Source organism: Heliangelus exortis, chromosome 29 (assembly GCF_036169615.1).
Source record: "Heliangelus exortis chromosome 29, bHelExo1.hap1, whole genome shotgun sequence".
In the NCBI taxonomy this organism is placed as follows: Eukaryota; Metazoa; Chordata; class Aves; order Apodiformes; family Trochilidae; genus Heliangelus; species Heliangelus exortis.
Genome location: NC_092450.1, coordinates 3,098,434 through 3,112,499, shown reverse-complemented (window position 1 = coordinate 3,112,499; position 14,066 = coordinate 3,098,434). Strand labels below are relative to the sequence as shown.

General features: G+C 42.9%; 1 protein-coding gene across 10 annotated transcripts in view; it reads right to left on the bottom strand.

The window, feature by feature from the left end:
* The window catches only part of TANC2 (tetratricopeptide repeat, ankyrin repeat and coiled-coil containing 2), a 193,344-nt gene that overhangs the window by 108,758 nt on the left and 70,520 nt on the right, over window positions 1–14,066 (bottom strand). For 5 of the 10 annotated variants that reach the window (XM_071728481.1, XM_071728479.1, XM_071728476.1 and 2 more), the window contains one exon: window positions 13,811–13,990. In XM_071728481.1, the coding sequence (XP_071584582.1) occupies window positions 13,811–13,990 (180 nt within the window). Of the gene's footprint in view, window positions 1–6,874; window positions 7,452–13,810; window positions 13,991–14,066 lie in introns of those variants that run through there. The other 5 variants (XM_071728485.1, XM_071728482.1, XM_071728480.1 and 2 more) reach the window with 2 other exon arrangements.

Below are 14,066 nucleotides of genomic sequence, written 5' to 3'. Positions count from 1 at the left end.
GAGTCCTGCAAGCTGGGCATAAATAGCAAGGGAAGGGGAGAGTTAAAATGAGCAATTATCAAAAAGTGCCTCAAGTTAAAAATTCTTCTTTCAACTCCAAGTCTGTAACAGGAAGGTTTTGCCTCTTACTGCTTCTGAAAATAGCTTGGTTTGGTTTTTTTGTAGAAAAGAAGAATAACCTTTTCCAGAGGAGTAGATCCTAGAATCCTGTGGGACCACAGCAACCAACTGGAAAATTATTTCACCCTCTCTGTCTCTCTGCAGATTCAGTCTGTGCAAGGCCCAGAAAATACTGTCAAGCCTCAGCAGTAACAAAGGAAAATCTAACACATTTTCCCACCATAACCTTAAGACCACAACAAGCTATTGCAACCATGATAAAAAAGAAGGATAAACTGTAAACCCCCCCCTCACACAAAGCCCAAGTAATGCCCAGGACCAGATCCTGTTCCCTATGTTCACTCTCCCTTGTTTATGGCCAGGACTACACAGCAGACAAGCTAATAAAATTCATGACTTGATAACAGCATTTCAAATGAAGGTAAAAGATGTGGCTAGATAAGCTGGTTTTATTTCTGTCAGTCATTCAATTTTTGCTATGCTAAAAACAATTTAGTTTGTTTAGCTGATAAAGGCAGAGCTGTAATTACAGTGCCATGGAGGCATAATTGTTCAACTGATATGAAAGTGCATTTAGGATCCAGATTTATTTGCTGGTAGGAGCTTCACAGATGAGATCCTTAAAATAAAGCTGCTTATCTGGCAAGACATGAGCCCAAATCATCTGAACCTGTTTGTTAACACTTGGAAAAGCTGTATTATGCTGTGTATTATGTTGTCTTTACAAGGTGTCTTTTTCTGTTTGTTTTTTTTACTTAAGGAAATTACCACCATTCAACCACTTCTAATTTTCAGTCCTTTATTCTTTGCTTTTAAAATTCTTTATTTACTTCCAGAAGAGAATGAGCTGTCAGAACCTCCTGGATGAAGATGTGCTGACTGCTCACCAGCCTTTTCTTCAACAGAGGAACAGGGACAAGGAAACCTGGCCTGCCCCAGGGATTTAACTGCAATATCTGGTGAGCATTCTGCTCCTCTGGGCAGCCACAGTTCAAGCAGAGCAGCCCTTGCCTGTCAGCACTGCAGGCAGGCACAGGAGAACATTTCCCAGTGTCAGGGGATTTAAGAGCCAAAAATCTCTTGCAGGCTCTGGTGGCACATGCATCCTGGGACAGCAATGAGATGTCCTGCCTTGTCCTTCCAGTGCTAAGAACTTTGCTGGGGGGGCAGCAGTGTCAGTGCTCACTTCTGAACCAGAAAAGCAGAAGTCATGGCACACAACAAGCCCTGTGAGCATTTATTGCAACAAACACACCCGTGGCTTTCTTTCCAAAACCATTTTCTCACACCTACTCACTTCCACGACTGAGAAGGTAAAAAGAAAAGTGTAACAACAGAAAATGTTTTCTAATTTTTGCAGAAAAAAACCTTGTGGAAATTTCAATATTCAAGTTTTCCACAAGCTGCAGAGAGTCCCAAGCCAAGGAGCTTCCCCCTCCATCACAGACACACAAGACCACAACTCCCTCCAGGATGCACCCTCCAGGCCTAGGGCTGCCCAGAGCTGCTGGATGGCTCCTGTCACAGCCACAGGTGCCACTTCTGTGCCTCAGGTAAGAACCAAGCCCCATTAGGGCCAAATGGATTTCAAAAAAGAAAGAAAAAGAATGGATTCTAAAAATCAAGTCTGTAATGCAAAAGTGATGCTTGGTCCAACTCTGAGTGCTGGACAAACTTCCTCACTTGTTCAAACTGTTTCTGGGAATTTCAAAGTGTGCCCTAGGAAGAACTCCAGGAATCCAAGGGCTTGGTCACTGGGGTCTGAACATGAAATAAAAGGAAGCTACAAGGCTTTGACAAAAGCTCAAGTTGAAGGGGCTGCTTAAATTCACTCAGAAATCATTCTCTGTGTCATATACACATTAAATAGAAAACCAGACATTCTAAAATGGAAAATTAAAACCCAGAAGGAACTTAAAGCACAAAGTTGTCTAAATAGGTCTTGACCTGAAAGATTCTGCCACTGAACAGCAAGTGAAGTTTTAATTCCTAAAGAAATAGGGTAGACAGGAATCAGTATGCAGGAAAAAAAAATGTGTCTACATTATATGGATGGAGAAAAGTCACAGAAATGTTGTAAAAGAATAAACCCAGAATGCAGAAGAGCAAACAACAGTTCAGATCTTTCACCTCTGCTTGAACTAATGGGATACACAAACATATCCTGCTGAAAACAGAGCCTTTGTTTTCTTAAGAGGTGAAATTTTAAAACCCTGGGAGAGAACAATGTTAGGTTTCCATTAGCATCTGCCAACCCCAGCCTGCAAAAGCTGCTCAATACTTTTCCTCTGCTAAAATTTTCTGGTATCTGACTGCAAAACAAAGGGCACTACAGCTTTAGAACAAACTTGACATGAAGCTGAGTTCTAACTGCATGATTATCAAGCAATGAAACATTCAGAGTGCAAAAGCACTTATTTCTGGAGCCAAAATCTAACTCAGTGCTGCATCCTAAGTGTTATTTTGATGCAAACATGAGAACAGAATCTTGAGGGTAAGAACAGATCAAATGTGCAGTGCTGAGATGGTTTTTGCAGAGCAGTGCTGGGTTTTTAGCACTCAGAAAGAAATGTTTCAGCACAACAATGTATTTATCCAGGCACAAATGCCTTCTGTCCAAATGAAAACTTTTAACAGATATGGTACAAGATTAAACTAAACCCATATGTTCTGCAGCAGTGATTCCTTTGCTAGGAGACAACTGGAGTTGTTCATTCCCATCTCCTTATGCAACTGCCCTCAGATTCAGTGGGCAGCAAGAATCTGTTTTCCAGAGCAATCCCAGCAACAGGTACAGGTGTGCAGAACACCAAAGCTTTCAGAAATGTTCCAATATTTCAGAAAATCTTCATTTCTCAGTTCCATGCCTCTTGCCTACATAGCCAGGATGATTTGGGATCACTATTGCAAAAGCATCTTTTCTAACAGGGGTGGAGAGGAGGATAAACAGGAGGAGGATAGGAGAGGAGGGAGGGGATAATGAAGTGTGTTTAAATTGTGTGCAATTGGGTGTTTAAAAAAATGCTGAAGAAAAGTGACAGGAGCTGGTGAGGCACCAGGCTGAGTGCAGTCTCCCAGACACACCAACAGGAACCCTTTCAAAACCACTTGGGGAAGTCAGGCCTTGAATTCTGCAACCTTCAGCCAAGTTGGAACCCACCAACTGCTGAGTCTCAGCATCTGCAGGGGACAAAGTCCCCAGGGAAGAGGCCCTTGGGCAGCTCATCCCAAACCCCAGCCAAGTCTGGACCAGACATGGAGCAAACCTGTGGGCCCCATGTGATGAGGGAGCTCTCTGAGCTGAATGTCACCACTCTGCCTGGCCATGACCCTAAATATTTTGTTTCATAAACACAAAGCAACCAAAGAAAGGCTGGATACAAAGACTTAACTTTTTTTTTTTTCCCTTTGATCCAAGTACAGTGGTACAAAGCAGTGTGGGTTAATTTGTTTTCTCACTTCATGAAGCTGTAGGGTGTTTCTTCCTTGATGAGAGAAAGAAATGCCCAGTTCCATGTGCAATATCAAACCCTCAGCTGTAGCTGCACTTCAGCCAACTGGGGACTTGGAGGAGATTGTTTAAGCTCTTATGAAAGCTGATGCTGGAATAAGAAAGCTCATTTAGAGACATATAGACACATTATCTACTTGGGAAAAATAATCAATAATCAATACCTTGCTAACAAACAATGTGTTATTCCTTAGTGGAGTGCACAGAAGATGGATGGATGGATGGATGGATGGATGGATGGATGGATGGATGGATGGATTATACTGCTGTGTATCTGCAGGTGCAAGAACTCTTGGTAAAGCTTCCTGCCCACAGAAGACATTCAGGTCTATAGGAATGTAGCTTCAACCTTGGGCCAAAGGTATCTTTGATGCAACTCTAAATCATGTGCCCGTGGTGAAATCAGTGAAATATCCAGGGATGGAATTACACAGCACCAACAGGCATGTCACCACAGAGCAAGGCAAGAGGTCACAAACTCCAAAGCAGGGGTACAGAGCATGGATCAATCTCAATTCTCAACTTTCTGTCTATTTTGGGCACTGGCCAGGGCTCTGGGGTGAAAATCCAGCCTGCAGCCTGCAGTATGTGACCCCATCACAATGCTGCACAAACTTCCAACATGTGGCATCACTCCGAACTTAGCTGCAACACTCTGAGTCTTATTGAGCCTGACCAAAGTTTCCTACACAATTAGAGGTACAAGCCACCTCAAAAATGAAACTTTGAAAAGTGAAAATGAAAGTAATGGTCACTCTCTGGACAAGGAATCCAACCCAAGAAGCCAAGGTGATCGTGCAGGACACAGAAAGAGGTCCCAAAGCAGGTTGTCCTGCTGTTAGAGAAGTAGGAGAGGATCAGAAGATAAGCAACTCAGCTGAAATAAGGGCTTTTTCCAAAAGAGTGTCCTGTGAAGGCCCCTGTGCTCACAGGGAGCAGCATGAGGAATGTGTGTACCACACATCTTTGAGGGCATCCTTGAGGAGGAGGAAAGATGTAGCAAAGGGAAGAGCAGTGGCCTGATTTAACTCCACAGCATGCTTCCTACACCACCTTCTCTTGCTATAGAAACCTCTGAGCTATGTCTAAAAATTCAAATTCTCACACACCACAAATGTAATCGTGACAGATGCTCCATTTTGTGCAGTACCAGTGTGAAATAAGGACAGGCTTCTAGCTCTGTGCTTCTGAAAAGCCACGGAGGCTCAGGGCTATTTTGTTTGCCTTTGTGATGTTCTCTGCACTAAACACAAACCTTTGGGGTTCCTCTTTGTCTAAGCACGTAGAGAAATATCTGAAATGAAAAGCAATTACCACCTTTTCCCAGCTAGAGTGCTGTGATGATGTGCTCACCCCCTCCTTGGCAAGTCTGAGCAGTTAAACAGCTTCGATGGAACAAAAAATCAGAAAAAAAATCCTGGAGAAGAGCAAATTGCAAAGGTTCTGCAGGCCCAGCAGGCAACCTCACATGGCAACCAGCAAGGGAGAGCATGTGGGATTTTCTGCACATCTCTATTAGAATTTCTAACCCATCTATAGAGAAGGCAGTTGTGTGTCAAACCACGAGAGGAGAGGGCTTGTAAGCAGCCTTTAGGAAAATCTATGTTCAAACTGTTCAAGAGTGACTTTCAAAAGCCAACAAATATGACATGGCCAGGTTTTTCCATCTTAAAAACTAAAAGTTACATAGAAACTATCCTGGAATTCACACAGAAATGTCACGAGTTTGACAGATCTCCAAAGAAAAGCCCTGAACACAGCGGTTGGCTTAATTAAAAAAAAAAAAAAATGCTACAGATAGACATACTATTTTCCTGTATCCATTTTGGGAACAGATTCAGAGCCCCCAAAGTGGGAAATTTACCAGCTTGCCACAAAGTTATGTTTGTTTAATCAAGATAAATGTACATATGTGGGTACACACACAGACACATTCATCCACCTGCTTTACTTCTGCTGAAATGGTTTCCAATTAAGCATAAGCCTGTCAAAACAAATCACAAGTCCTAAAATAATGGATGAAGCATCCCAAAAATCAAAAGGAAGGACTGACATGACAGGAAAAAAAACCTATTCAGCATAGATTGTTGTGAATGGAAGAGGAGCCTCCTTCTCCAGCAGGAGATGGAGATGTTAGGGTTTGCCACATGGCAAGAGAGGACTCAAAAACCACACACAGGTGCCAAACCCACACTGAAATGTTGCCTGTGTGGGGGTGGTTTGTCACTTTTTAAAAAAGGAACAATTCAGTAATTCTAACAAAATACAAGTTCTCTATTTGTTAAACCTCTGGATTGCAACACATATGGGAAAATCGTATGGGAAATTAATTATGTCTCCAAAAAACCTCACATTCTGCATCTTGAAAGCCCCTGAATCTAACAGCACTTTAGAGATCACTCAGTCCTTGTCACTACTCTGCAGCTCAGAAATGCAGGAGTGGGCCTCCAGCCCAACCTCCACTCCTACATTTCAAGCACGAATTTCAGATCAATGTCATGCTGGCAGGATGACAGTTAAAGAAAGCAATAAAAAAAGAAATGGAAGTGCACTGCAAACAGTAGGCTATAAAAATCCCTTAAAAGGATGAAAGTCTGTCCTGACACCAAGAATTTTAAGCTCGACACCCCTCAAAAATTAGGTGCAACATGAGCACCAGACACTTGAATAGCTTTTCCTCACATTATACTTTGAAACTGCTTGGATATGGATTTCTATTTTTCCAACTAGAACTGAATCAAAAGTCCCCTTCCTCTACTGAGAAAAAAAAAATCTCTCCCCCAGCACACAGGGGTTTTATAATCCACTCAAATCTCATTTGTGGTTGTTCTGCAATACAAAAGAAAAACCTTTGCTCAGTTCAATTGTTTTAAATTGTTAAGAACAAAACACAATTGCTATCTGTAGTATTTTTCAACTCACTCCTCAGCCTTAGTTTAGCAACGCTGAGAAGTGCAATTTTTGCCCTGCACATTCACATTGCTTTTTGCATGTGAAATTCTGCAGATTCCAACAAGCAGGAGACAAACCCAGCTTTATGCAAAAGTATTGCAACAACAGCTAAAAGAAAAATCAGCCAAGCAGCAAACCCAACACTAAAACCCTTCGAATGGCTTCCTTGTAAATGAAGAGCAGCAGCTTCCCTTATTCTACACTGATTTTCTGCAGAGTTAAAGGAGGCTGAGGGAAGCCTAACCCAATTTAAACTCAAGTCCATGCAAGACAAATTGCCCAAATACTCACAAGGCTTTGTTAGCTCTCCCCAGCACCCAAGAGCGTGCTGGCATGCAGCAGGAACTCACCAGCCTGGAAATTCATGGGCAAAGATGTCTCAAGAGCAGCAGCACTTGAGCACAGCCCCTCCTCTGGTCCACACCTCTGCTCAGCTCCAGCTCCATATTCCTGCTCCCGACGTCAGGATGATGTTACAGGTGACACCTCCTGCTGCTGATGTCAAACCTGGATCCCAAAAGCACAACAAGCCTCTCCCTGCTGCCCCTAACAAGCATCACTTCTGCATCTTCTCTGTCCCCAGGGAGCAGCTGGGAGAGGATTTCAGACAAGCTGCCAGCCACCCAGCTTCCTCTCTTCTTTAAGTCTCTGGGCATTAAAGAGCTTTTCCTCCCCGACCGCTGCAGCAAATGGGGATCGAACGCCTCCTTTGGGGGAAAAATGAAGGATTTCTACAGTTTCTTTCTATGGCGCAGCTTAATTTGGTCTTTTGTCAGAGCAAAGTGCTGGAAGAGCAGGGAAATCATAAGAGCACAGCATCCTGGAGTGAAGGATTCACTGATGCTCCCCCTGAACGTCTCGGAGTAAGGCGAAGGGCTGGCGATGCAGCCCAGGACCAGAGCTGATGAATGGTGCAGTGCTGCTGTTGTCATGGCAACGCAGAGGAGGGGGGTGGGTGGGAAGGAGCCCCATATAAGGAGTTGTGACATGGATTCTGGGAACAATTTATCCTAAAAGGCTGTAAGCCCTTGGATGCTTTAAAGCTGCAGCATCCCCTTCTCCTGGGCAGGGTCTCGGTGGTGGGGCTGAAGGCATCAGCACAAAGCAGGGCAGGCAGGATGGGCACCAATCCCAGTCCTGTTTGCACTGGGAATATTGTATCAAAACATCCTAAAAACAAGAAGATTTTGAGGTGTTTTTCCACTTTACCAATTGAAAGAATTTTTCTGGGAGGGGAAATGGCAGGATGCTTTACCTCTGTAGAACCAGGGTACCAGTGAGAGCCCCGGATCCCCTGCAGGTGAGCTCTGGGCCTGGGAGGAAGGCTGAGATGAACCAAACTGCAGCACCATCAGGTGGCTGAGTGCCTGAGTGGCAGTGCCAGCGAGCAGAGCTGCAGCCACTCCTCCAAGAGACAGGAAAATATCCCCAAATTCACCTGTAAAGCAGTGGCTGTCATGCAGGGAAGGCTGGCAGTGCCTCTACAGCATCTCCAGCTCCAGCAGCACAGCTGAAGCCGACTCGAACCTCCAGCTGCCGTGGCAAGGTGTGAACAGGAGCAAGGTTTCTGTGCCATGCTGACCCAGAGGGCCACAAACCACGTTGTTTTACACAATTTTACACAATCACCATTCACAATTCTCCCTTCGTGCCCCTGCTCAACCAACCAGGACATTGCAATCAACAGAACTCCAGCTACTCCACCAAAAGCCAACACCAAACTGCAGTGCTGAAGATGGGTCAGTGCTTGAAATGTCAACTTTTAGAAATCTTCTCCATTTATTTCTCTGTTTAGCCAAACAAACATGAACCTGCACAGCCAGCTTCTCCCCAGAACTCACACACATCCAGCAGCTGCCTCCTCCTCATCTCTCACATCCACACCCAGCTCAGTTCCTGCTTTAGTTTGAAAGGATCAACAGTCCCAGAGGGCTGCAATTATTAATCTGGGTTTGTCACCATTAAACCAGAAACAATTAAGAGTTTTCAAGCAGAGAGAGCTTCACTTGTTTCATCTACAAATACAATTCCCAGCAAGAATATTGATTTACTATCAATAATATCTGCTGGAGAAGAAAGCAGCAGGAATCCTTGTGGGTATTCCTCAGAGATACAAAGGGGGATGCAGATGGATGGGGAGATGACAAGACCCCAGATCTCCCATTTCCCAGCCCTACAAATGCTCTGGGTTGGTGGTGGCCCTGGGGACACTGCCCATGGATGTTCCCAGTCTGGCTGGATCAGGAGGATGGTCACTGGTGTCACAGGGTGTCTCTCTTGCCATCTCAGAGATCTACAGAGTACATATCTTCTTTAGGAAAGAGGATGCCACAAATTGTTCCCCACCTAGGAACACTCCTACTCGTTTCTATCAAGTTTCTCCTTCAGGAAAAACTCCCACATTCCCAAAGCACAAGGGAAGGATTTGCAATGAACCCAACTCCTCATGTCCTCAAAGATGTCCAAGTCTGATTCACCCTGGGTACAGGAGGAATGAGGCCTCTGAGAACCCAAACTTAAACATCTGGGCCACAAAGAAAACCATGATTTATTGCCTGAATTTCTTGATAAATTCTCCTCTCCTCCCTCTGTGCATGGCACTCACACACACATATGCTCTCTCAAAAAGAATCCTCAAGCTTGCAATCTGTCAACCCAGAGAAAAAAATAGAAATAGCCAAGTACAGCAATGAATAAAATTAGCCCCCTGCATATAAATTTACAGCATGGAAATTGAAAATCTTTCCCGAGGAGGAGTCAGGGGGAGCACTGAGCTTTGTGCAAACCCTTTGCCAGTACTGAAAAAGCACTGGGAGCTGAACCTTTCAGCCCAATCTCTCAGTTTTTTAACCTAACACTGGGCTACTCTTTCTGGCATGGATTCAGGAAAGCACTTAGACACATTCATCTCCACAAGCATCCTCCTGAAAAGCTCTGCTTGCCTGAATGAAGGTATCCAGGGCAATTGCATCACTTTCATTGCAGCTGTGGCTTTGAGTCACCAACAATCCATTTTTGATGTACAGAAGAATATTTAACCCAATGGTTTTGAAACTGGTTGGTCTCTCCGTGCTGTAAGCATGGAAACTTTTGAGTGCTAATTTTATTCCAGAGAGAAATCAAAATGGTGTCTTCTATATATTTATCCTGGGCTGACAGATTCTTTTTTCTCTTTTCTTCTTCTTCCTTTTCTTTTTATGATGTATTTTTCACATTACCCTCGCTACTAAAGCCACAGTTGTTATAAAAAAAAATTAATAAACAGCACAAGCTGCTGTTGAACACGCTTGATCTAAAATATTTTCTCAGCCACTGCTAAACAGGAGGTTCCAGAGGCAGGAGAGGGAGAGCTGATTACTTATGCTTACTATTCCTTCACCCTTTAGAGCCACAATGACCTTAGTTTTTTCTTAATCACCAGACTATTCAGCAGAGTGAAAACTGCAACCATACTGAATATTTATCAACCTCTGAATCCAGCCAAGTCTCCATGCACAGAAAACCCAGATATCACCATGTTAGCAAAGTGACCTCAGCTCCTCTGGAAAGAAACTTCAGGCACTGTGTAACGTGCTCCTGAGGCTTTTTACCAAAAGTGGACATTTTAACTTTTCTGGGGATAAAAAGCTGGCTTGGTTTACAAATCAGCCAGGTTAAAAGCTTAAAAAAAGTATTATAAATAGATGAATAAATAAATAAATAGCATGGCATTTCTACTGGGCAAGTTTTACTGCACCAGTCAGGTTTCTATTCCTTTTTCAAGGGCTGAGTTAAACCCCAAATTGATGCCATTAAATTCCCAAAACTGATGCCATTTCAGGGGCCATCTCAGCAGCTGCTTTCTTTCCCCTTCCCATCAGAGCTGACAAACCTCCTCTACTACACACGAAAGGATGCAGGCAGATCTGGAATGATCCAGAGTACTTCAGCCCTTCAACACAAAGAACACAAAAAGTCTTTTGTATTAAAATTTTCACCTCTGAAAAATTCCAGGAAGCATAAAGGCAGAAGTTGGTCCAGCCACATTTTGCTGCAAATGGCTTTAGGAATGACATCTTTAGTTGGAAAAAAACTATATACATGAAACAAAGTTTTTTCTGTAACAAATGTAGCATTGCACTACCCCAACCACTCCACAGATACGGAAATTATGACATGAATGGGTTAGTCACACACACAAATGTATGTAAGGAGTGAACAGCATGAAAAAGCCCCTACAATTGGATAATTTTTCAACAATTTTCTATGCTCTAAAGGTCGCTTTGAAAAATCCATGTGGCAACTGTCAGACAGACAAAAGCCTCTCTTTGTAAGACTTCAGTTTCCCAGAATCACCCTCATCCCTGCTCCAAAAGGAATCACTGCTGTTATTGTGTCAGATTAACAACTGGACAGCAGAACCAGACAAAGAAGAAGAGGAAACCATCACAGCCAGTGAGGCTTTGGGAAATGGCTCCATGCATTTACTGTCAAAGTGCTGGCTGCTTGTTTTTATCTGAAAGCTCCCAGAGTCTCACAAAGATTTCTGAAGGAAGTTGCTTATCAACCCCACCAGATTTTCAGAAGGCTGCAAGGGCACTTGCAAGACTTCCCTAAAATCAGAGAGGGGTAGGGAGTGAGACTGGGGAGAAATGCACCAAAAAAATAGTGTAAGACTGTGAAATTGTCTTTACAAATCTAATACTAAATCTAATAAGCTCCCAATTTTCCTTACTTCACAGATCGTGCTGGTTTATTAATGAATAAAAATTATGAGGGTCTTTACAAACTATCAATGTCCCCCAGCAAAAAAAAACATATTACTGATATGTTACTGATACAGTAAGTGGTCAGTCATTCAACAGTCATCTACTTCTGAGGGTTTTTTTGCTTTATAAATCTCAGATGAGTAGTAACTGAGAGACAAGTGATAAGGAAGAGTTGAAATGTGATAAACACTAAGAAAAACCATTACTTTCCCAGTTCCTTTACATGCTACCTTAATGAAAGCAAACAAATTCCTGTAATGACTGCATATGGATGGAAAAATCCTTCCTTTTATAGCATCAATAGTAAATTAAACTAATATTTTTTTAAAATCATGATAATCCACCAATGCACTGAAACACAGATTGAATTCTAAGTGTAACAGGAGCTCCACTGGAATCATCAAGACATGGACATGCAAACACTGCTGTGTTTTCCTGCTATCCCAGACTGGGTCTAGCTGGAACAGGGTATTTAGAACAGATGAAAAAGTATGCAAGTAGAAGACAGATGTAATCATCTTCCCAACCAGCCTCCAACAGATCTGTGGCCCTCTGAACAAAAGCAGAAGCCTCCACTTCTCTTGTGTTTGTGTAGCAACACCTGTGAGCATCATATTGAAGTCATCCTGTCCTGTACACAGCTTGTGCAGTCTGGATTTCACCACCCAGTTTGCAAGCCAGGCCAAGAGAGGAGGAGGTATCTTCAGCAGCTGAACATCTCCAGCATGGCTCTACAACCCCCCCTGACTGGTGCTGGAGATGTTTCAGCAAGTGGCATCTGCATAAACCAACTCCCTGCAAGTATTTCAGAGCAGAGCCATGAGCTGTTCAAGTAGATGTATGAATGTCAGGTTACTGCAAGAGGAGAGCACAAACCCACAAAGAATTCTAGACAAAAGAAGGGTGAGATAAAGGTACTACAAAGGCCTGAACTATTTGTAAAACATAATGCTTTTCATCCTAATAAAAAAAAGGTTTATGACACTGGCTGATATTGCCTGCCTCTACAAAGGAGGCCACACAAAACAGAGAAGAAAATCCCTCCAAGTAACTCGAAAACTAAGAAAAAGAAGAAACTGGATGAATGTGAGGATTATGGGGGAAAACTCAGGAAAAGCAAGAAGGAACCAGTTATACATTACACAATAAATTAAACTAGTACAGACATGCTGTGAAAAGGAAAAATAACCTTGATTTATTTTTGTCATTTTTCACAACCTATGATTTTCGTGGCAGGAAGGTTGTGGATTCCACACCTACCCATTACTATGAGACAGGGAAAGGAAAAAAAAAACCAAAACCAAGAGTTCATTGCAGGCACACACAAGAATTTCCACCCTGCAAAGTGCTGCAAGCAGCTTACTCAGACTAGAGGAAAGTATTGATAAGAAAATTTTAGAGACACTGAAAGGGATTGCAGTTTGAAACTACTTTTGTAACTCATCACTGAATTTTGTTATTCTACCAAAGTCCAAATCAAACTTTTCAAAGTCAGGCAGTTCTGCTAAAGCCCAACAGAGGTTCAGCTGCTCTGCAAAAGAGAAGGAAATGCTGAGAGACAAACAGACAGGAGGTCTGAACATCCAAGTGCATAACCCTGACCCAGGGCTGGAAACTGAAGGATCCTCTTCACAAGGAAGCACTCCAAAAAAAACCAAAAGAACCCAAAAGTCCACAAAACCCCACAAATGCCTCCAAGTGTCACATCATCAACCCTCCTGAAGATCCAGCCTCCCAACCACACAGCTGTTCTCATTTTCATGAAAAAGTTGCTTTACTCCTTGCCATTTCAAGGCAGAATTTCAGCCAGGCTTTGATGGGAAACACAACAGCTACAAAATGTGCCAGAGCTCCCTTTTGTAAGCACAGAATTGATGATATTGGGTAAAAATTCTTTTTGGAGGTTTCTCTCAGTACAAACACAGCACATTGGCCAATGATTTTTAAAGAAGGGCACAGAAGGATGTCAGATTTTAGGTAAGAAGCAAGTTTCTCAAAACTGTTACCAGACAAAATAGGACGTCAGGCTTTTACACGGCTGTTAGATTCCAAGAGTTTCTGAAAACCCAACTACTTTAAAATCTCTAGGTGTTCAAACCATAATCTCAGCAGATAAGAGAAAACAAAACATTTTCTAAATATGCATGAACTACAAAAAAAAAAATTGCTTTGCTGCACAAATTTATAATTTTTCTCTCGGCATCGAAAATTTCAGCCTTAAATTACTGCAACACTTCAGCTGTGCATAACCCATGCTACAAAGTGGAACTGAAACACAGCTTCAGAGAAACTGCAATTTCTCAGCAAACTCCAGAATGTTTTGTTTTCAGACCAGAAAGATTTCTCTGCCAGCATGAAACCCCAATCCAGACCAACCACACGAAGCCCTTGCACACAGCTGCTTGTCAAAGTGTTTTCTTACAGATTTTTGCACCAATGGACCTTAAAAGCCCCACTGAACTTTATTTAAAGTCCTTACCAGTTAACTTCTTCACAGGTTGGAGCCGAACACTGATAGACTGATGTGTGAGTAAGGGGGAGGATGGAAGGGAGCGGGACATGCCCTCCATAATCCGAATGTGCTGCATACCTTCGGTCACTGGGAGTGGTGGGATAGCGTAGTCTGGTTCAAAAGCACAGTCGTTCTCTGTGGAGGTGCCTGGTGGGAAGAGAAAAACACAAAGGAACTGCTTAGAATACAAGGAAGTCTCCTGCTTTCATCATTCCTAGCCAGA